Source organism: Myodes glareolus, chromosome 16 (genome assembly GCF_982192425.1).
Source record: "Myodes glareolus chromosome 16, mMyoGla1.1, whole genome shotgun sequence".
Taxonomy (NCBI): domain Eukaryota; kingdom Metazoa; phylum Chordata; class Mammalia; order Rodentia; family Cricetidae; genus Myodes; species Myodes glareolus.
The window spans coordinates 40,930,124-40,952,875 of NC_142041.1; the positions used below are offsets into that span (position 1 = coordinate 40,930,124).

Sequence of the window (22,752 nt, forward strand, 5' to 3'; positions counted from 1 at the left end):
GCCACCATGTGGTTGCTGGGAATTGAACTCAGGACCTTTGGAAGAGGCCTTTGGAAGGCAATGCTCTTAACCGCAGAGCCATCTCTCCAGCCCCCTCTGAGCAAGTTCTTGAGCAGACACAAATGGAGTCAGAGTGAAAGCACCACCCTAGACACCTCATTCCTCATTTCTTTTAGTTACTTTTAAGCCTTCATTTTTTTCATTTATTTATTTATTTGAAATTTCCACCTCCTCCCATCCTCCCATTTCCCTCCCACTCCCCCCACTTCCCCTCCCTCTCCAGTCCTAAGAGAAGTCAGGGTGCCCTGCCCTGTGGGAAGTCCAAAGCTCTCCCCCCTTCATCCAGGTCTAGGAAGGTATGCATCCAAACAGACTAGGCTCCCAAAAAGCCAGTCCATGCAGTAGAATCAAAATCCGGTGTCATTATCATTGGCTTCTCAGTCCGCCCTCACTGTCAGTCACATTCAGAGACTCCGGTTTGATCACATGCTCGTTCAGTCCCAGTCCAGCTGACCTTGTTGAGCTTTCATTAGATCAGTCCTAAGACTTCAATTTCTACAAAAGGCAAGGACTAGTTCCTAGTATCATTTGTAAGGGCCAACTATTATTTGGACACATAGTTAGGAATAACTCAATAATTTTTTTTTGCAAAGCTATTATTTTTAGATACAATCATTGGGGTTAGTCCCATAGGAAACATGGCCAATATTACCAGAAGTCCAAAGGGGTGTCACAGATCCACAGGATGACACTTGTCTCAGTGTTTAGATGGGTGTCCATATAGGTTAGCCTGGCGTGCTGACCAGTTCTGCGGCACAGTGTTTAACATTATTTAAAACTCTCTTGGGAACTTTATACAGAATCAAGTAATTACTCTCAGCCTTGGAATGAGAATTTGAAGCCAGGATAAAGGGCATGGCCACCTGAACTAGCGCGCAGGTCCCATACCGGTCAGGTGGCAGGTTTCCGTACATGGCTCCCCTGTTCACTGCACTGTGTTAGTTCGGGAGACACTGAGTGCAGCGTAATTTACCTCTGTTGTTTCAGACATTTAGGATATGGGTAAAAGAACTCATCTCCCTGTCATATGAGACGTTAGGAGTAATTCATCTTATAGCTAAGGAGGCTTTCCTGGTCTGGCCCACACAGCTGGAGACAGGAGCAACACACTTCTGGCAAGTCTTATTTCCCATGATTCCTTATCCTGTAATAAGGCTAGCATGCCATCCTCTGATGGGGTCTATGATACACCTAAGGAACCTACTTAAGCCTGGGAATGTCCTGCCATTCAAGAGTATTGTAAATTTAATATATTTTACTAAATCATAAAATCTAATTTTATCATATAAAACCCATCCTTATCCAAACTATTTTCTTTTGGCCCCTTTTAATTCAAATATCACCTCACATTTTATTACCCTCATTACTATTTTTTTCTTGTCTATCCTGTTTTGGTTTTGATTTTTTAAGACACTGTTTCTCTGTGTAATAGTCCTAGCTGTCCTGGAACTCTTTTTGTAGACCAGACTGATCTTGAACTCAAAGAGATCCACCTGTTTCTGTCTCCCCAATCACTGGGTCAAAGGTGTGTGCTACAATAACTGGCTATTTTGTTGTTGTTTGAAATTTCATTTCCTTTAAGAGTTGAACCAAGTTACATAAATGGAATGTGGTGGTTTGAATAAGAATGGACCCCATAAGATGGCTTTGACTACCCCCCTACACACACACACACACACAGAGAGAGAGAGAGAGAGAGACAGACAGACAGACAGACAGACAGACTCAGGAAACAATAGGCAGGCTAGTCTCTATGAGTGGAGGCCAGCCTGATCTACAGAGCTAGTTCTAGGGCAGCCAGGGCTACACAGAGAAACCATGTCTCGAAAAACAAGCAAACAAAAGCAAGAACAAAAACTGGCCCCCATAAGCTCATATATGTGACTGCTTAGTCACTGGGGGTGGGCTGTGAAGTTTCAGAAGCCCATGCTAGACAGACCCAGCTCTGTCTATGCTGCCTGCAGGTCATCAGGAAGTAGCTCTCAGCTACTTCTCCAGCACCAGGTCAGCTGGGTACCACGCTGCTCCCTGCCAAGATGATCGTGGGCTAAACTTCTGAGACTGTAAGCGAGGCCCCCAATTAAATGCTTTCTTTTCAGAAACTGCCTTGGTCATGGTGTCTCTTCATAGTAATAGAACAGTGACAAGGACGTGGCATATTTAGCAAATTAAGGTTACCTGCACACAGACTTTTAACTGTCAGCCTTTCCTGCTACGGGTTCTAAGCACACTTTTTCATAGCTTTTTACCCCCACCCCCCTGCCATGGTCTTATAGATCCTGAAGATTTGCATTTCAGCAAAAGCTTCAGAGACATTGACCTTGAATTGGGGGGGGGAGATGTTTTTATAACTAAGACAGCACACAGAGAGCTAAGCCACCTGCAGTTACAGACATCTTTTAACCTCTTAGATGCTTTTATGTGCACAAAGCCCCCGCCCCGCTTGCCAGCGAGGGAGCCAGTTTCAGTTTGGAATAGACAGGACAAATCCCATCTCGGAGACTGCTTTCTGTGATTTAAAACAGCATATGAAGTTATACATATACATATAGTGATATTTTATTTATGTTTTAATAAAGCTTGCCTAAAGATCAGAAGGTCAAAGCTAAGCCATTAGAGGTCAGGCAGTGGTGGCACACACCTTTAACCCCAGGATTTGCAAGACCAAGGTAGATGGATCTCTGTGAGTTCATGGCCACCATGGGCTACACAAGATCAGTGCAGAAACAAGTCCCGATGTTTGTGCCTCACCCCTTTAATCCTAGTACTTGAGAGTCACACCGCTTTAATCCCAGCAGAGGGAATATAAAATGGGAGGAGAGAGAGGCTTTGTCTGCTTAGTCTGCGGTTGCCCAGCCTCGCTAGAAGTAAAGCTTCTTTAATGGCTTGACTGCTTTGCTTTTCTGGTTTTCAGACTGAACCCCAATATCTGACTCTGGGCTTTTATTATTTGTGCTGTGTGTGTGTATAACATCCAAAAGATACTTATTTGTTTCTATGAATCTGAAATGTATAAACAAAGCAGACTTGGTGGTGCAGAAGTAAAGGCAGAACACAGACATAGGGCAAGAGAGTCCCAAGGGCACAGCCAGTGAGACTTTACTGGTGGGTGAACCCAATCCACACAGCAGGAGCTTAACTGACTGGGTTTGACTCTCAGCAAGACTGTGTGTGGGAGTTGAATGCTGGGGATGAGGGAATCAGACTGAGGGGTGGAGAGCTGGGAGAAGCAGAGGAAGAAAAGGATGGGAAGGAGGGGCCCAGTGAGGAGAGACTTGGAGCCTGGGAAGGGAAAGAGGAAGCTGGGCAGTCATCAGACAAAAGACAAATGGAATCAGAAGCCAGTTTCCCAGAACTGTCAACATAATCCCTGAAAGGAATTAGCACAACTCAGGTAACAAGGAAGGCAATGGCAGTGGATCTCTCCCTAAAAGGTGAAGCATGTACCCCGGATTGACTTCTGGTCACCACTAAGTCAGAGTGAGCTTGGAGAACAAAACAGCTCTCTTGTCCCTTGGACAGAACCAAAAAACAGACAAGACAGAGAGGCTAATAACAAAAATGCTACCCTCTGGGCAGAAATCTGTCCAGAATCCATGCATCCTGCCACTCACACAAGTTTGGCCAGCCAGCCATTCAAAAGTCAGGTCTCCCACGCACAGAAGGCAGAATCAGAATCCCAGGTCCTCTGTCGGAGTCCCAATATAGCATGAAGCCTGTCCTTCTCAGCCTATAAGGCTCCCCAGTTGTCCCAACTAGAACTGGATTTGGTACACGAACTTAACTCAGAACAGTACTCAATCTGTTTTGGCGTCCAGGAGTACAAGCAGTCATTCCGGACCTCTATGGACTCAGTGCGAGGCATGGAATGTCTTCAGTCCCCACCCCCACAGGGTACAATGCTTCTAACGACAAAATCTGTTAATATTATGGTCATTGCTGTCAAGGGAACCAGGCGACACTTGTTTTGGCTATACATTAAGCAGGTATTTTGGTCAGAGGCATGGAAATTCCTCAGTGTACTGCTAAGTAGGTGCGACTGTTGAATGGGCAAGATAGCATTACTTCAGTCACTTCGGTAAGGATTCCAGACAACACGGAACGCCTGCACATTGCCGCAACTCTGGTTTGCTGTTACCAGTGGTGGGGAGGGAAGGGACAGGTGAGCCAGGCAAGGCAAGAAACTGGCCTGGCATTCTAATAGGGCTCTGAAGGGGGGTTCTTTTTTTGAGACAGCAGCTCACTATGTAGATTTGGCTGTCCGAGAACTCAGAGATCCGCCCGCTGTGCTGGGATTAAAGGTGTGCTCTACTCCACATTGCACTCTACTTAGGGGTTTTTAGCTGGAGAAGGCCTACGTGAATGTCACAAGTAGCAAGCAGTGGAATATGCAAAGACACAATTGGTTGGGATGTCAGGCTGGAAGTTAAAGGAGCTCCAACTGCAGTACAATCAGAGGCCAAGAGAAGAAGTTACGCTTGACAGATGACTAGCCAGGATTTGGAGTATAATGTATAAAGGAGAGGCACAGGTAGTACTTCACTATGGGCTATGTAATGCTATGCAGACAGACAGACAATGCTGAGAAAGAATGGTATGTGTGCTGGGCAGTGGTGGCGCACACCTTTAATTCCAGCATTTGGGAGGCAGAGGCGGGCGGATCTCAGTGAGTTGAGGCCAGCCTGGTCTACAGAACAAATTCCGGGACTGATATACAGAGAAACCCTGTCTTGGAAATAAAAGGAAACAACATAAAAAGAACAATATGTGTGAATATACCATTTGAATACAGTGTATTTGACTATAGTACAGTATTGACCATGGCATATTTCAAATACACTAGATTTGAATATAGTAGTGTATTTAAAGCCTGTTATTCAAGCGTAGCTCCAGCAGATATCTGAATAGAGTCAGACCCTGTCAGTTAGCAAGGGATGATACTTGGTGGTCTCTTCAATTATACTGATTAACCTCGTACATGTACGTGTCACAGATTGACCTTACACAATGTCTTGCCACCGTGATCCATGACTACTCAAGAACACCAACAATCAGCCCGCTGTACTTTAATAGTTTTACTGGCTTTTGATACTATGTAATCCGGGAACTCAGACCTACCAGCCTCTGCCTCTCAAGGGCCGAGATTCAAAGTGTGTGCTGCACCACCGCACCCCTCTTCCAGGCTGTGGGGACGGGAAAGTTACCCGGATTAGATGATGACAAGGTGCAGAGTGTGGCACTTGACCCCCAGACCAGGTAGCTGGGGATAGGAGGGAGACTAAAAGCTCACCATTCCCTTTGCCATGCCAACCCAAGTGGAAATGGCACCTGCTCATGAGGATTCTGTCCCAAATCCCAGGAGCCACCCTATGGGCAAAGAAACCATTCCACGCAGGCATGATTTGGGAGGCCCCTCCTCAGCTAGACATGCTGATCAGAACTGTGGTCAATGCAACATGAGTGAAGAGTTACGTCATTAGGCAGAATTTTTAGACCACATGTGGTCCCACCAACTTACCCTTTCCCTCTGCTGCAAAGCCTGCATGCAGCAGCTTACAGACCACGGAAACAGTGAGGCCTAAACACTACCAGATGAAGCTAGAAGTCTGTGGGCTAGCATGATCTGATTGGCAGAGACGATCAATTCCCACTCTTTAAACTGCCGTCCTATTTCCTCATACTCCATTAAGAATGATCAGAGTATCCGGCCCTGCCCCTTGCTGGATACTGTAGCAGGAAATCTCCCCTTACCCTTCACCATGGGCATGCACCTTCCCTGGGCAGCACACTAGAGCTGACCCTGTTGTCAGGAGAGCCGATACCCATCCCCATCTGCCCCCCAATACCTTGCTACCCACAGCAGGCAAAGAACTGGCCCCGTGAGGACGAGAGTTGGAGAACTAGCCCTTTCCCTCACTGGCTGAAGCACGTGGGAACCTGGGCAGTACACTAGAGCTGATCCTGTTGGCGAAGGTGCAGGCGACCCAGCCCACCTCCTATGCCTCTTATAGCAACTGAAGAGAGGGCACTGCACCGTGCCTGGGCAAGGCGGTGGAGCTGGCCTGGTTGCTGTGTGTGGGTGAGCCAGACCTGACCCACTTCTCACCGCAGGTGCCCTGGCTGGGCTGGCTAAGGCAGTGCTGGAGTTCGCTTTGGTGCTGACAACGAAGGAGAGCTGGCAGGCTGACCAAGCCAGTGACACTCAGGCCAGGAACCAGAGCTGTGAGTCGGTCGACCCCAACCCCACCTCATCTATAAACATGTGAAGGGGAGGAATCTACAGATCCAAATCAGAAGGCTCTCCACAACACAGGACAACGGGTATCCAAGAGGAGCCCCAGTGAAAGCCCTTTATTGATGGTGAAACAGAAACCACTGATCTGGTGCCTTAAACCAGATGACTCATGGCAATGAACACTTGCAGTGAAGATGGATGGCTCCAGGGGAACTGTGACTCACTGGGGCACATCACAGTTTCCACAAGGGTCTCCTCTTTTTTTTCTTTGCTTGTTTTATTATTATTATTAATTATTTTTGGAGGGGGGTTGCAAAGGCGGAGGGAACAACGGGGGGGCAGGGAGATGGCAAGATTGGGATTTGGGATGCATAATGTGAAATCCTCAAAGAACCAATAAAAGTAAAAAAAAAAACGATCAGAGTAACTTTTAATAGTTTCTAGAATATAAGCTGCATAGCATTTTCGAATAAAAAATAACCTAGCTTTAAGTACATGCTTCAGGACACTTGGCTAAGCGGTAAAGCATCTGTCTGTGACACCAGCACATAAGGTGAGCACACTGCACAAAGACACGGAGACGGACGCACAGCACACCGCCTACAAACAACAGTTAAATAGAACACAGAACATGATTTCAAGTATTCAAACACTGCTCTCTGGCCAAGGAAAACTGCCCCCACCCCACAACAAACGAAACCCAACACGACTGTGTTCTGTGTGAGTGAGGGGAAGACAGAGCTGTTTGGCTCTTGTGGATACGGCTCTTTTACTCCTCTCCACAGTGAGACTGGCTCAGGGTAGCTTGAAAGCAGTACAGGGATAGCTCTTCCTCTTAACAGTGGGGAGGGGTGGCTAAAGAAATAAACTACAGCAAGGGGCTATGGCAGTCGCCTTCCCATTATTGCATAGTCTCCCACGCAGCCGCTGTGAAGGGCACAAACAGCTGCTGCGATTTTGTACAATTCTATGATCATCTTTGCTGAAGACATCCCTGCTGTGATCCCTGCTTTATACGCAGGACAGAAGGCCCAATCAAGTGGCTCTACCTGTAAGCTTAAGGCAGCGACCTTCCTCCAAGGGACCTGCAGAGAATGCAGTCCCATGCCCCTGGAAGCATTTCCTCAAGAAGGGGTTTGAGATCACTGCCAGAGGAAAACAGGTGGCTGGACTGGGGTAGTGTGACCTTTAGCTGCTCCCTAGTCATGAGCTCTGACACCACTTGGGAGCCTTCTGTGCTCAGCACAGCAGGAGGTCAAGAGCTCCGCTACATTGTAAATACAAACGTATAGTGCAATTTTTTTTTTTAAATAACTGCTGGATACATTAAAAAAAAAAAATCAGATCCAAGGTGAAGTAGTATCAGAGCACAGAGTTCACAAACAGTTGTCCAAAGGGAGCACTGGGGGAAGATGCTGTATGCTGTGATCACGCAGCTCACTACAAACTGTTTCTGCCCTATGAGTGGTCAGATGCTGTCACCAGCTCAAACCACTGCCTCAGGGCATCACTGAGGGTCTCAGGAAGTGCATTCACATCTCGAAGAATGATGTAAAATGGAAATGGGAACTCTTCCATGTAAGATCGGATTTCGGGCATCTCTCCGGGTCCTTTAAATATTGGTACTTTAATGTCCAAGATAGAATCCTGTTAACAAAAGACATTTGGGAAGAAATAGGAAAAAATTAATCAGATCTTTGACTAGTTCACTGGTGACCTCGCTAGTTGACAAACTTTTATTCCTATATAAGAGAAATGTCTAAAGCATTTATGAGGAAGGCAGCTCTTTCTGCGTTCCCCTTCTAGGACAAGGAGCGGTTCAAGGAAGAGGAAGAACTAAGAAACCGCATTCCCTGCAGCGGTGTCTCCATGCTCCACGGAGACATCCCACTCTCCTTGCTGGCCAGGAGCTACATGCGTCTTCAGACCAAGTCTGCCAGCTGCTGGGATGCTACGGGAAAGGCTGGTCTCTACTTAAAAGAGCTCAGGGCCCACTTTGACAAGTACCACACTTTCATACAGAGGGAAACTATACCCCAGAGGAGGCTTTGGAGTTTGTGAACCTCTGCTCTCCTACTAATGACCTATTTTTCTCAGTATTGCAAAGGATGCTCTGCACTGTGTGAGGCTGAATGAAGAAAAGTGTACAAAGCACCAGCCCCTCGGATGACAGAGCCACAGCCATACTCCAGAGCAAGCTCAAGGACCCCTTTATCTGCAGAACCACGGCTTTTGGCGAGCACTCACCCGTGAATTGGGATTATCCAACACAACAAAAATGACGAAGATGTTGGCATTCTGGGCAGCTTGGACTGCCGCTAGGACTCTATCTTTGCCTTCGAGGAAAAGGCCTCGTCCATCGGAAACTATGAGGAGTAGCTGTGCAATCTCTGTAGAAGCCACAATTAGAGGAGGAAGGGAAAAGGGAAGCCCATTAAACAACTGAAAACCATCTGCAGGTCCACAGAGCACACAGATACCTGGGAACGGCCACATTCTGCACACACACGAGAGGCCTAGAATCAGACAAGTTAGACACTCAGCTGATCAGTACTGCAGACTCTTCTATTAGTGCTCCAGGAGGGTCAAATTTAGATCAACTTCAACCGGGAAGCGATTGAATTTTTCTTTTTTCTTTTGTAAAGATAGGGTTTCTCTGTATAGTTCTCCTGGCTGTACTAGAACTCACTCTGTAGATCAGGCTGGCCTCGAACTCACAAAGATCTGCTTGTCTCTGAATCCCTGGGATTAAAGGCATGTGCCACCACTGCTTGGCTAAATAATTCTCATTGAGTTCATTTTTTTTTCCTATAGAGAATATATATATATATGGTGATGGGGGCGTTGGGGTTGGAGGGACTCAGGAGATGGCTCAGTTGGTAAAATGATAAATGATGCTATGCAAGCATGGACCTGACTTAGGGTTCCCAGCACCCACATCAAAGTCAGGTGTGACAATGCACGCCTGTAATCCCAATGCTGGAGCTAGGGAGACAGGAAGAAGCCTAGGGTCTGACATCCAGTCTCACTGGGAACTCCCGGTTCAGTGAAAGACCCTTTCTCAAACAAACAAACGGACAAACAGCGTGATAAAGGAAGACTTCCAATGTCAACCTGGAAGTTGTGTACAATCTGTGCTTGCACACACATATGCATCTACACACATGCACGGAACACATACACACACCAATTAAAAACAAAAAAGACGGTGATGGGCAGAGAGATGAGAGCGGCCATTTGTTAGCAAAGGGGAAGACGGTGGCTCACCTGGACTGACGTTCTGGGACAGCTTCTGGGCAGCTGCAAACATTTTGGCTGCAGACTCTAGAAACTAAACAGAAGCAGCACAGATTACTGCCACACCCTTCCTACCAGAGCTCCCATGGCGTCTGACACAGTCTGTCTCCGTACTGTGCAGCACTTTCCACCAAGCACCGGCGTGCTTCGTACAGACAAGACTGTCACTTGCTAGTCACTACCAGTGCCCTAAAACACTCCAAAGGGAGAAAGGTGATGAAAATAGGAAAAGCCAACAGTTTCCTTCTTTCAAGAAAAGCAAGAAAATAAACCTGTTGAGCAAAATAGAAGGCAGACTGAGAACAAGGACTATGTTTCATCTTTGGAAGCCCTACCTTTACTCCCCATCATTTTATCTTAATGGAGAGAGACTGGGCAACACTGGGCAAGAACTCTGTTTTTCAAACGTTTCAAACTGCTAAACTGTGCTAACATCAATCATCTTTGAGGACTGAGGCTAAAGGATGCCAAGGAAACAGTTCTGGCAGCATACAGATTGTGGATTGCCATACTACCTGTTCTAAATCCAGAGGGCAAATGGGGGTTTCTAAAAATTGGAGTCTTTTAACATCAGCTTTAGATTTAAAAAAACAAAAACAAAAACAAAACTATGAGTGCTCTATCTGCATTTACACCCACTATCAGATCCCACTATAGATGGTTGTAGGCCAACATGTAGTTGCTACGAATTCAACCAAGGACCTCTAACCAGTCCTTCTAACTGCTGAGCCATCTCTCCATGCCCCAGCTTTAGATGCATGCAAACAAATACTGACTTCCCGAGAATACCTGAGCGATCTTCGTCTTCCTCTGCTGGAACCTGCAGAGCCGCAGAACCTGAGGCCCAGCAGAGTCCCCGAACTGCTCGTGGAAAGGGTGCAGCAGCCTTACTGATTCTCCAAAGCTTGAAAAGAAAACCAGACACAAAATGATTTTTCCCCAGTCATGTGATCAAATCAATAAAGGCTAGAAACAGATTTCCCCACTGGGATTAAAAGGCAACGTTAGAGCTGGGTGGTGGTGGCACACATCTTTAATCCCAGCACTCGGGAAGCAGAGACAGGAAGATCTCCTGAGTTCGAGGCCAGCCTAGTCAACAAAGCGAATTCAAGGACAGCCAGGACAAGAAACCCTTTCTCAAAAAAGCCCAAAGGTGATATTAGGGATAAAGAGATGGCTCAGGGGTTAAGCCAAGAGGTTAAAGAGCACCTCTTTCATTTCAGGAGACCCAGGTTTGCTCCTACCACCACAACTGCCTGTAAATTCAGTTCAGGGAATTCGCCTCTTCTGGCTTCCAAGAATATTGCATGCATGTGATGCACAGCTAAGCTATACAAAAAGGCAAACACCCATATACATAAAAATTTTAAAAGGCTTTAAAAGGCAACATTACCTGCACACAGCAATCTGACCCACTTCCAGGAGGGTTAGAGCATTACCAATCACAGCCAGAGACTCAAACGCAAGCTATGAAGAAGAAGAGAGAGTTGAGGCATCAAATCTCCTTTAAACCAGTTTGCTTAAAGATGTCACAAAAAGTTATTTTTTTTTTTTTTGTATGGCAAGCAGGTGGACAACACTCCCGAAATGTCATACAACCCCCTCAGACTCTCCTCTGTATTGTAGATGCTTCAACTTCAATGCACCACACTGATAGGAATGGTTTGTTTGGGAGACTACCGAGAAATGTTTCATAAATGCAAATTTTCTTTCTTTCCACAGCAGAGACTACATAAAATCCTCCCTGCCCCCCAGACAGGGTTGCTTTGTATAGCTTTGGAGCCTGTCCTGGAACTTGCTCTGTGACTTCAAGGCCAGAGGCCTTGAACTTGCCTCTGCCTCCCAAGTATTGAGAGCTGGGATTAAAGGTGTGCACCACCACTGCCAGGTTCATAAAATCTTTCACATGTAACTAAAAACAGTTTTAATTCATTCTCATGTATATAGTCTGACTATAGAACTGAGCTGGAAATGTTATCACCAGGGTCTTTCGGCTGAGTCCTACCCTGCTCTCTAGATGTCTTTTCTGTGTGTCCGCTGTGTACACGTTTCCTCATGCCCAGGCGACACCATCCCTCAACTGCTGATTTTGTATGTGATGCCTGAGATTTCTCTGCTGCCATCTGTTGCCCTTGAGATTTTTCCTTCCTCTTAATTCTTTAACAGGCAGAGAAAATGAGCCCTGCCAAGACCCCCGGAAAGTGACACAACATCTCAGAATGCTGGGGAAGAATGGGTTTTGAAAACGGAAAACTGAAAAGGAAGGGGTATCTTGCATTTTTCAAGTGATCTGAAGACCCTCAAAATTTCCTATTTACATTTCTTTGTTTCCACCTGAATGGGAGGGAAAAAATTGTGCTTAGTGTTTTTCTTTTGTGCTTCACTGCTCCAAGTTCCTATGTAGTTTAAAGACAAACCCAAAGAAACTATAAGTATCAAGTCAGCCAGATAAACTGAAATCCCTTGAAACAAAATGGTTTATATTTTGAAAATAATATTCCTGTCTATATAAAGAAAGTAAAAATCTAGCTCACCATGAAATAAAGCATAAGAAGAAAATTTTTATTTATTAAAAATGGTTACTAGAGCTGGGAGGTGGTGGTGGTGCACACCTTTAATCACCAGCACTGGGGGGGAGGTGCACAGGCAGGTGAATATCTGGGTTTGAGGCCAGCACAGCCTGGTCATAGAACAAGTTCTAGGACAGCCAGAGCTGATACACAAAGAAACTCTGCCTCAAAAATGGGGAGGAGCATTCATAACTGCTTGGAGGAAATGCCCATTTGTGGGTTCTAAATTTCAGGTGCGAGTAGGTTAAAGAGAATATAGTTTTCTTAGGCACCGCTGAGCATTCCCGTGGTCTTCACCGCGCTCCCTCCTGCACTCCCATGCAGCTTGGCTGGTGTAGGAGCACACAATGGCCACATTTCCACATCAGTGTCCACAATGCTTCCTCTCAGAATGTGGGGTGTGGAATAGCTAAGAATGGTCAACCCACTGCCTTCTCTGGATACTGCCCATTTTAACATTTAATAGCTCATCTGCAGCAAATGCAAAGAGATTTCAAATTCAAAACACTCAATTACAAAGTTGTATACGCTGACAGACAGAACTTTAAAAAGACATGAGAGATGATAAACTGGCCAATATAGCTAATTAGCCTTTGTAAATGAAACAAATGGTTAAGGTTTTCATTCCTCTGATCAAGTATCTGTCTTTAAACAAGCCTGTAAATAGTTTACAGATAAAGGACAAGGGAATGAATGAAGGGAACACAGACTTAGTTTTAAAAACAAACCCTCCATTTCTTTACTTTTCAATTTTTGGGTCAGAATTAACTTAAAGAAGAATCCCTTTATCTTCTACATTCCCAAGTCAACCAACACAGAGCCTAGATATAAAGACCACACAGAACTGTAAGAAAACTAAAAAGCAAAAAATGAGAAATCTTATCACCACCCACATGAACGACAGCACAGTTTTAGAGCAAATTAATTAAAAATGCATTACACTGAGTACTTTAAATACACATCTAATCTTCATCACTGAGGTAGGGACTGTTATAATCCTCATTTTTTCCCAGAAAGTATAAACTGACGAGCTGCCCCAAGTTCTGGTGAGGTGGGATGGGGACCAGACTCAGAGGTGTGGGGTAATATTCTACAGGCCACAGATTTTTGCACTGTATCGACAGCCAGGCTCTCAAGCCACAAGAGCAGCTGAGGTGCTGAGAGCACTTCCAGACTGGCTGTCTCCTGAGGTCAGGACATGCTCATGTTCTGCTCCTTCTTTGTAATTATGGGGACTGACTGGAAAGAGGTGTTAACTCCAAGCTAGTGACAGAGCTGCAGACATGACTTTAGTCCTGCTACCCAGAAAGCAAAATGCTAATAAACTTCCCCTCAGTTTACCTTGGGAGATGAAAGCTGTTTTGAGAATAAACGTGGGTGATCTTCAGGATTTAAATAAACCCTGAGACTCCCTTCTGATATTGCTGTATAAACTGTGTCTCAATTATTCCCATGATAGTTTATGTTGGGGTTGGACCCTGACAAGAGGGGATTTTCTAAGATTTTCTAAGAGAGCACCCATATTTTAGGTCAGTTGTTGACTTATGCTAGATAATAACAGCACTGTAAAAAAAAACCCAAAACCAAAAAACATCCTCTAGAAACCAAATAGACAATGGTTTCAGAAATCATGAGATATGCAATCAAAAGAGTTTAATATATTTTTGAATCTTATAGAAAATAAAACACTGTTCAGTATTCAAACAGTGAGGGATCAAAATATTTGCGCCATCATGGAACTGCCCCTCAGGCCTTAAAAGCACACAGCATCCCAGGCTCAAGTCACCGCATCCTCTCTGCCCACACCCGGATACACTGGACAGCCTGGACAGCATGGCTTGGATTTCACTCTCCTTCTCACCTGCTTGGTGTGGTTGTCTACCATGCTGGAAGAATCATCAATAGCCAAACAAATCTGATACTGCCGTTTGCTGGGCTTGGTCCTCCGAAGCCAGATCCTGTCTTTCCGAAACTGACTGGCAATGTACGGAATGATCTTCCGCATGTTCAGCCGCTTGCCCGTGCGATAGTCTCCCCTGTTACAGGAAAGATGAACACAGTCCCATGCCTCAGATTTAAGACAAAAACCACATTAGTAATGACTTAAAACTACAGTGTCAAGTTAACTAGTCCTTGGGTAAAGGTGCTACCATTCACTGAAGACTGCAGGCTAGTCTTCTGACCACCAGCTAGAGCCCTGGTCCAAGATCTGACTGTAGTAACTAAGTTTTTCCAGAAAAGCTAAGACACATTTTATAAAATTAGAAAATATAATTTTCTGTATTTAAAAACAAAGTCCTATATGCTTCCCTTTCCTGTTCTAGACCACGACTTGTGACCATATCTTTGCGGGCCTGGTCCTGGCTGAGTCACACCACAGCAGCACAGGGAACAGCACCGCATCTAAGACCGCTCCCACATAGCAGTAATGTAACTGCCTTCATGCACATCCTTCTTCCCCACAGAAGAGCACACACACACACGGTTACCACGTGCAGCTAACAGTATCAAACACCATATTGGTGCCCAGATAGCAGAAATGGCAGTATTATAAATGGTCAGTGCTGAGCGCAACTGAACTGGTTGACACTGACCCTCTATGGGCCTCAAGAGGGAAAGACTTACCTCAGTTTGGCTGCCTGTGTGGGCTCTAACAGCAGACGAAGCTGCTCGCACAGCTGTTGTGAAAGAGATGCAGTTAAGACTAGGTAACTCTGCCACATCTCAGCTGCAGCCTTCTCCTAGGACAGCAAAACAGAATTATTATTAGACTGCTGAAGCAGAAGAGAACTTGCATGAACTTTTTCGGCAAAAGCACTTTAAAGCCTTTCTCAGTAAGCAGCAATTCAACTAAATCAATAAACACGTTCCCTTTCCCCAACCAATAACCTACAGTTCCAAGAAAAAGCGCGCAATAGGCCAGTTAGTGGGAACTCACAAACAATCAACACTTTCCTCCTGTCACCTAAGGAACAGGACCTGCATGCCTTGCACAGCGGCATGTGTGGATGAGGAACTCTAGGTGAGGCTAATGTAGCCACTCTGAGCTCTCATCAGATTTCAAAGGGAAAGTGACAACAAATACCAATCCCTCCCAGCAGCACCGATCCACGGACACACCGGCAAAACACGTGACATACACAGAAAAGAGGTTTGCACACGCACATCTATATTTAGAGGTTAAACCATTAAAATAAAAGACAGTCCACAGCAGCAAAGATCTAGAAGACTGCAAGACCACACAACATGACCTTTTCCCTAGCTTCCTTTACAAAGTCAGGAACACAAGTTAAAGGAACCAAATACATATGTTTGCTTTAATGAGACTATAGACCTAGTGGCAAACCAGGCAGAAATAGTGGATACCCAGGCTTAAAGAAGATTCTGACTATACTTTCTACTGGCCTCTCCCCTTTACAATGTAACTGGAGCCAAGAGCCTACTGAGTTGTATCTTAAAAACTCAGCAAACGATTTTGTGGAAAGAAAGCTCTGACTTACCTCTTCCGCATTCCCATAGTCATGAGCCTGCCAGGTCTCCAGCTGTCGCTCCATCTCCTGTCTCAGCTCACTGACATCTTTTAAAAGGGGCTAAGAAGGAAAAGCTACAGGTAAGTGGTGGCCCAGGCTGTAATCAACATCTTATCATTGGCTGTCTTCCTACAGTGTGACCCTGTTACAGGTATGTCTGAACTCACAACTTTAAATTTAAGGGGACAATCAAATGATTCCACTTCCTGTTTGCAAGACCACATGGATGAGTGAAACTTTGAGTGAAACTTTCATCATTTAAAATACAGCCTAGTCAAGCAAAACAAATTGAGACTTCTTTTCTTATGTGTACACAGACACACACGTGTACATGTGGAGACCAGATGACACCAGGGTTTTTCTTCCAGAGTCACCTACTTTCTGGTAACCTCTATCTCCATGAAGTCAAATTACTATGGGGAAGGATCAGCTACAAGGCTCCTCATGCGACTGGAGAGATGGCTAAGTTAGTTAAACACATGTCTTGCAGGCATGACCTGGATTCTAGCCTCAGAACCCATGCATGCTGATACATAATATCAATACTAGGAGGTAGAGATAGATGGATCCCTGGAGCAGGCTGCTTAGCCTCCTTAGCCTATTTGGAAAACTCCAGGCCAGTCAGAGACACCAGTTTCAAAAAGGAAAAAAGTGGACAGCGATGAAGAAGGACACCCAAGGTTGTCCTCTGGCTTCCACTTGTACTCAAATACAGAGTTAACAAAGGATGTATGTATTTACTAAAAGACTGCTGTCACATCAAAAGTCCTCTTAACAATTCTGGTAATAATTGATATTCCAAATAAAGAGCTAATCCATAGAAGTTCTAAAGTAACTTAAACTAAAAATTAACAGAGTTGTGAGTTCAGTACTTGGAAAACTGGATCCACAAGGAACTGACGAAGTGTATGAATGGTTGAGTCCCGGCTTCTTTCTGGTTTCTCTGTCTCCTGGTGAGATGTGCTTGTTCTTGGGTCTTGGTCTTCTTTCGTTTTAACTGTCTGAGTGTCCATATCCATCTCATGAGAGCCTGTTTTCATAGAAAGACATAGTTTCATTTATCACGTTATTTTTTTTAAAGATATTTATATATTTATTATGCATACAATATTCTGTCTGTGTGTATGTCTGCAGGTCAGAAGAGGGCACCAGACCTCATTACAGATGGTTGTGAGCCACCATATGGTTGCTAAGAACTGAACTCAGGGACCTTTGGAAGAGCAGGCAATGCTCTTAACCTCTGAGCCATCTCTCCAGCCCCCATTTATTACGTTATTTAGATAAGACTGATCTTTCACGACTGTCTGCCCTCACTCAACAATTTCCACCCGTCTCTGCTCCATGTTGATTCCTTACATCCTGTAGTCTCCGTTGTCACTGCCAACAGGAATGAGGCAGAAGAAAAACCCTTAAATCTGCTACAACCTTTAGGATTTTCATTTATTATACTGGTGGAAGCTATTTATTTTTAAAGAGTGCACACATCCAGCACATGACTTGTGTATGCATGCGGTGGTGCAGGCCTGTACTGTCTGCATTTGAATACCAGGCTTGGTTATATCGTGGAATCCCAGTTCAAAGACCAAAATAGCAAACTGCCTTGTAACAAAATTTGGTTAGCCATGAAATGGGAACTCGGTATCTTTTCATATACATTTCCTCATTTTTTTCTTTAATATTTTTCTTTCCTCTATGCTTATACCTAATGTAATTAAAAAACAATCTCTATAATTAATGATCAAGAACATCTTACGCAACTTCAACAGGCAGACTCTTCTGTTTTTCCATATATGTTTAAAAAAAAAACCAGGTATTTCTCAGAAATCCTATTTCACCTTGATGATTGATATTCTGCAAGATCATCTTTTGTATCTCAAATAGATTATGAGAGACGAATTATTTTCACCAAAACCAGAGATTAGAACAGGAAAGAGCAAAGAAGAGATTTCACTACAGTCCACGAACTAGACAGCCTCGGACTTTCTAGTCTCTTCCCTCCTAGGCGCTCACCAGAGGCCGCAGCAGGGTCTGACTTGACTGCCTCTGGCTTCAGCTGCTCCGTGTCCTCTGCTCTGAGCAGCTCCTCCTCTGTATCCATGAGGACATCTCCCGGTTCCTCCTCCTCCTGATCCTGTCGAGCATCCTTTGTCGTCTGCTGCTGTTCAGTACTGGCCACATCTGCCAACAATGCACGGAGGGAGAAAACTTATTTATTTGCTGAGTAGAACGATGCTGAATGGATTACTGTCTGTCACTTCTGGCTTTCAAGTTCTACTAACACTGGTTCTGCCACTGATCAACCACTGGACCCAGACACTTTTGGTCCTGAACAGCTCCCACCGTCCTACTGACGTAACTGCCCATTGTCTACCTCCTAGAGAAGACACAGAGATAGTATGCACACATACACATAACAAGAGAAACAAGCATTTATCTGGGTTTTTACTGATGTAAACAGAAAACACAGTGTGGAGTGTGGGCACGTGACTTTGGAACAGCTACTGGGAACCATGCTTGGAGTAACTTGTAAGTAGACAAACTAATAGAAAATGGGGCACAGAAAGAGTCTCAGCATTTTAATCTTGGACAAGTTCAATTTGAAGACCTCATGGCTCCCAGAGATTTGAGAAATTCTATAACCAAGAATTCCAGTGTCTCTGACATAGAGCAAAAGCTGAGCATATTCTTCCCAAGGCTGTGACTAGACTAGGCTTGATTCAGTCTCTCTCTGTCTTTCTCTCCCACAACAAAGGATTTCACATAGCACAGGCTGGCCACAAGTCTGCTATGTAGCCAAGGATGTCCTTGAAATTGTAATGCTCTGGAGTGATGGGGAAGTAGGCAGCCCACTTAGCTTTATGTAGTGCTGGGAATCAAATCCAGGGCTTTGGGCATGCTAGGGAAGCATTCTTATCAACTGCGCTAACAACCAGAGCTCGGGTCCCATTCACTACTCACTGCCCATCACTTCAAGTCATCAGTGTCTATACACTGGGTCCCCACTGGATCTATTTAGAGCCCCATAGTGGAGCCTTGCCTTATTAGAGGCTATGACACACTGCCTATGGTGAGGAATGAACAAGCCTAGGCTCCAGCCTGCAGAAGGATCTGACCCAAGCAAGGATCTGCCTTGCTTAATATGTTCAAACGTGTCTGAGTCTTCCACCTGAGCCTTGGGCTTGGGCTGGGGCTGGGCCGGGTCCTGCTCAGGGTTCCTGTCTGTATCCACAGTCCTCAGCCTCTTATGCACATGCTCATATACAGTGACTTTCTCTTTTGTTGTTCCAAATACAATAAGAGACATGAAGCATTATAATCGTTTCTGTTCACTTCACAAGAAAGGACTGAAAGACAGGAACTGGGATGACTGGCCACTGACTTTCTCCTTTCAGTTTCTACTATAGCTGGTCACTGTTCAAGGACATTCAAGAATGTTCAATATGAAGAAATGAAAGGTCAGCACCAGGTTTATAGCATGCAGTCAGCTGTCTGTGAGGACAGAGGGCTACCCCAGGCTACAGTTATTTTAGTACCAGAAACAAGTTGTATTTCTGTCTTACACAAATATTGTACTGAGAGAAAACAGTTTAAAAAGCCTTTTCCCGGGCTGGAAAGATGGCTCAGTGGTTAAGAGCATTGCCTGCTCTTCTAAAGGTCCTGAGTTCAATTCCCGGCAACCACATGGTGGCTCACAACCATCTTCTGGCCTGCAGACACACACACACAGACAGAACATTGTATACATAATAAATAAATATTTTTTTTTTAAAAAAAAAAGCCCTTTCCTCTCTTCTACTTTGCCTGGCACGTATAGTCAACTGTGTAATGTCAGACAACGCTTTGTGAGCAAAAGCGGAGTATTCCCAGCACCATACCGTAAGTCTGTGCGTCGTATGCATCGCTGCCTTGCTTAATATGTTCAAATGTGTCTGAGTCTTCCACCTGAGCCTTGGGCTGGGGCTGGGCCGGGCCCTGCTCAGGGTTCCTGTCTGTATCCACAGTCCTCAGCCTCTTATGCACATGCTCATTGTGGTCACCCATGGAGCGTTCATTGTCAGCCTGCCCAGGTTTCCTCTTAAAACTCTGCAGGATTAATGAGATCATCAGAACCTTGCCTGCAATGGGAAAACCTCAAAACAACCAATACTCATCCCCAGGGAGGAGGTAAATCAGGGATAGCCATACAACAGTGGAGTTCGATACAGCTCACTAAAGTTTTGTGTTTTGGTTCCCCTCCATCCACTCTGAAGCTCATACTGGCCTTGGATTTGCTATGCAGCTAAGATAACCTTTAAACTCCTGATCCCCTTGCTTCTGCCTTCCAAATGCTGGATATAAGGTATATGCCACCATGACTGGATCTATGACATAACTAACAAAGTAAAGAAAGCAAAGAAACATCCACATGTATCATGTGTGTAAGTAGACTGGTAGCCCTGTGAAAGGTCCCTCAGTGGTTTAGGGACAGAACAGCATGCAGGCTTTTAGGAGTCTGTTGGTTTGCTTTTTGAGTATAGTAATCTCACGGGCATGAATATATTTTAAAAACTGTTAAGTCTGAAAAACAATGGGCGATGTAAAGAGTAAGACTGGTTTGTTGGTGCTGTACACAGCTCTTGAGCTCTAGAGCAGGAGCAGCGGCCACTGGAAAAACCTGGTCAGGGTCTTCTCTCTAAATTAGGTCTGGTAAACGAGCCTAGGCTAGAAATGTGGCTTGTTGTTGGTTTTTCAATAGTCAGTATGTGTGTTCATGTGTGTGCAGAGCTCATGTGTGTTCATGTGTGTGCAGAGCTCATGGAGGTCAGAACTGGATCACACACAGCTGTAAACTGCCACGTTACGTAGGTGCTGGGACAGAACCTGGGTCCTCTAGTAAGTGCTCAACGCTAAGACATCACTCTAGCCCCATTTGCTTTTAAACCTCTTCACTTTTCCTACCTGCCTTCATCTAAATTTAACCAAAGAATGATAAAAACCTGTGTATTTTTGTTAGTCTGTCGCTGGGAGGCCAAACGTGCAATCAAGTTGGATTCGTGTCCTTCTGCCTGGTTTGCATCTGCAGCTCCAGTCCCATGTTCCTAAGAAACCCAAATCAGAAAAGGAGGAGGGGAAAGCTATTAAAGCAACGGCTGCTGTGCTGCAATGGATCCAGCTTTTCTCAGTGCCCACTAGTCTCGGGGGCTAACTCCCCGTGTGTCTTGCTGATGCAGAATTCCACCCCTAACAAAATCCCTGCTTGTGGATAGCAACACAAAACTGAAATGAATCCAGGGCCCTGGCTTTGTCTGTGGGAGCATAAGGTCTTATTCTGAAGGCCAGACAGACCAGGCTCAATCATCAACCAGTTATATACCCAGGAGCTGTCACTGAATTTTACCAAGGCTTATTTTCCTCAAATATAAAATGGAGAAAACAGAAGAACAGCATCTATTTCTTTGAGCTCTGATGGAAACTTGTTGACTAAAAACATGTTCGGCACCTAGTGAGTGCTCAATGAACAGTGGTGGAATGATGGATACTGCTGCTGCTGGGGAGGGACTGGGCCTAGAGCAGCGAAGGGGCAATCCAATGATATCCCTTCTTCTCACCGCACCAGCGATCTGAGGTGCTGCCCTTAGAACACCTTACCACTAGGCCAAGACGGAATAGTTTCCTTGGAAAACCAGGACATTTAGAAGCCTACTGAACAACAGGGGAAACTCAAAATACCATTAGAGGCACAGGCTTCTGCATGAAGTCCAAATTTGACCTTTCTCTTCTTGGGGAGTTTTTTGAAAAGTAACACAAAACTAAAGCATCCACAGAACTGTAAGTGTAGTGACTTTTTTAAAGTAAGCACATCACTCAAACACAGTCTGCAGCACATTCTAGTGTGTGTCCTTAGCACATACACAAAGAGGACAGAATGGGAGACGATTCTTTAGACAACAACAATAACAAAAGACAGCAGAAACCATATACACCAACCTGCCCAAGAGAACATGGTTTTGGACAGACATTGGGGACGGGGTCTCACCTCTTTGCCTTGCTCCTTCTCTGGTGCAGCCCCCGCTAGCTCCACAGCCTGTATACTCTGCACACTGTCCACACCAGTCTGCCCGCAGGAGGCGTGCTCCTTTCTCTCTGTGGCCTCTGGGACTTCCTCTTCACCACCAGACTTCTCCCCTTCCTCTTCCTCCTTCTGTAGAAGAGAAAACACACAAGCTCTGGGATGAACACTAGGGGGCCTACCAGGAAGCAGATACCCTGCTCCTTGCTAAAAAGCGGAGGAGATGCTGTATGAAGCAGACTTGGTAATAATGAAGAAATAGCTTACAAGATTCTGCTGGAAATGACATGTGTCTTCTACTACTTTTAATACAAGAAAAGTTCCATATCCCACAGTACCTGGGGCTGGAGACCTTGGTCAGCAGGGTTGGCACCGCTCTCTTCACCTCCATCAGTGGAGGCCCTGTCCTCCTCCTCTGCCTTCTCTTCCTTCTCCTCCTCCTCCTCCTCCTCCGAGTGCTCTTCTGCATGGCTGGCTGTATCTTTGTCATGCTCAGCAGCTCCTGTATCCATACTCTCCTCACTGTCCCCAGGGCCTTCCTCAGGATCTTGTGTTCTGTCACCTTCATTCCCATCGGCCTCGGGCTCTTCAGTTTCATGGTTTGTTTCTTCCATATCTTCTGTTTTTTCTTTGATCTCCAAAGGATTCTCTTCTGACAGAAACAACATTTTTTTTAACTCATGATTTCTAAACCTGGGAGGTGGTTAGATAAGAGAGAACACTGCCCACATTTCTAGATATGCTGGGTTCAGTTCCCAGCACCCACATGATGACTCACAAGTGTCTATAACTGTAGCCCCATGGGATGCAATGCCATCTTCTGGTGTGCAGATATGCATGTGGACAAAATACTAGTATACATAAAATACACATATAAAATGTTTTAGATTATTTTTTAAGTCAAGCATTGGCAAGCTATAGCCCACAGGCCAAATAGTTTCCTACATTTCTGTCTGTGAAGTTTTCTGGAAACACAGCCAAATACATTCTATTTATGTGCTTGCTCTATTG

At 45.1% G+C, this 22,752-nt stretch overlaps 1 protein-coding gene across 3 annotated transcripts in view; it reads right to left on the reverse strand.

Moving 5' to 3' along the window:
• Positions 1-6,708: 6,708 nt before the first annotated feature.
• Mdn1 (midasin AAA ATPase 1) overlaps positions 6,709-22,752 on the reverse strand; it is a 129,761-nt gene continuing 113,717 nt past the window's right edge. For 2 of the 3 annotated variants that reach the window (XM_087897210.1, XM_087897208.1), the window contains 14 exons: positions 22,080-22,393; positions 21,709-21,873; positions 20,669-20,770; positions 19,568-19,775; positions 17,703-17,870; positions 16,565-16,722; positions 15,663-15,752; positions 14,788-14,903; positions 14,024-14,198; positions 10,986-11,059; positions 10,382-10,496; positions 9,563-9,626; positions 8,543-8,685; positions 6,709-7,942 (listed from right to left, as the gene is read on the reverse strand). In XM_087897210.1, the coding sequence (XP_087753336.1) occupies positions 7,754-7,942; positions 8,543-8,685; positions 9,563-9,626; positions 10,382-10,496; positions 10,986-11,059; positions 14,024-14,198; positions 14,788-14,903; positions 15,663-15,752; positions 16,565-16,722; positions 17,703-17,870; positions 19,568-19,775; positions 20,669-20,770; positions 21,709-21,873; positions 22,080-22,393 (2,081 nt within the window). In that variant the 3' untranslated portion in view covers positions 6,709-7,753. The remainder of the gene's footprint in view (positions 7,943-8,542; positions 8,686-9,562; positions 9,627-10,381; positions 10,497-10,985; positions 11,060-14,023; positions 14,199-14,787; positions 14,904-15,662; positions 15,753-16,564; positions 16,723-17,702; positions 17,871-19,567; positions 19,776-20,668; positions 20,771-21,708; positions 21,874-22,079; positions 22,394-22,752) is intronic. The other variant, XM_087897209.1, reaches the window with a different exon arrangement.